Source organism: Carlito syrichta, unplaced genomic scaffold (genome assembly GCF_000164805.1).
Source record: "Carlito syrichta isolate Samal-C Ts95f unplaced genomic scaffold, Tarsius_syrichta-2.0.1 Scaffold305632, whole genome shotgun sequence".
In the NCBI taxonomy this organism is placed as follows: domain Eukaryota; kingdom Metazoa; phylum Chordata; class Mammalia; order Primates; family Tarsiidae; genus Carlito; species Carlito syrichta.
The window spans coordinates 58,107-58,437 of NW_007249728.1; the positions used below are offsets into that span (position 1 = coordinate 58,107).

The 331-nt window shown below is 78.2% G+C and overlaps 1 protein-coding gene across 1 annotated transcript in view; it reads right to left on the reverse strand.

Annotated features, from left to right (window-relative positions):
* Positions 1–331, reverse strand: part of LOC103264226 (coiled-coil domain-containing protein 138-like) — a gene marked incomplete at its 3' end in the record, with an annotated part of 53,763 nt that overhangs the window by 52,349 nt on the left and 1,083 nt on the right. Inside the window, exon 3 of the mRNA XM_021714361.1 lies at positions 35–317. Within this exon, the coding sequence (XP_021570036.1) occupies positions 35–317 (283 nt within the window). The remainder of the gene's footprint in view (positions 1–34; positions 318–331) is intronic.

Sequence of the window (331 nt, forward strand, 5' to 3'; positions counted from 1 at the left end):
GGGGAGCCGGCGCCTCCCTGGCCTGCCTGCGCGCCCTAGGCGAGTGCCGGGCGCGGGAAGGACTCGCGGGAGCCGCGTGCGAAAGGCGGCGTCTGCACGCAGAAACGGCCTCTCCGGCGGCCGCCGCCGCGCGGCCTCGCTCTGCCGCCAGAAGCCCGCGCCGGAGCCGCCGCTTCCGCCCTCCGCCGCGCGGGGCGCTCCTCCCCCGACGGCGGCCGGCCCACGTCTGGGCCGCCCGGACGGCGCCTCCCACGCCCGCTGGATTCAGCCTCCCCACGTGCCCAAATGTCGTCCGAGAATTGCTCACACCGGGCCTTCTGCCGCCACGCCC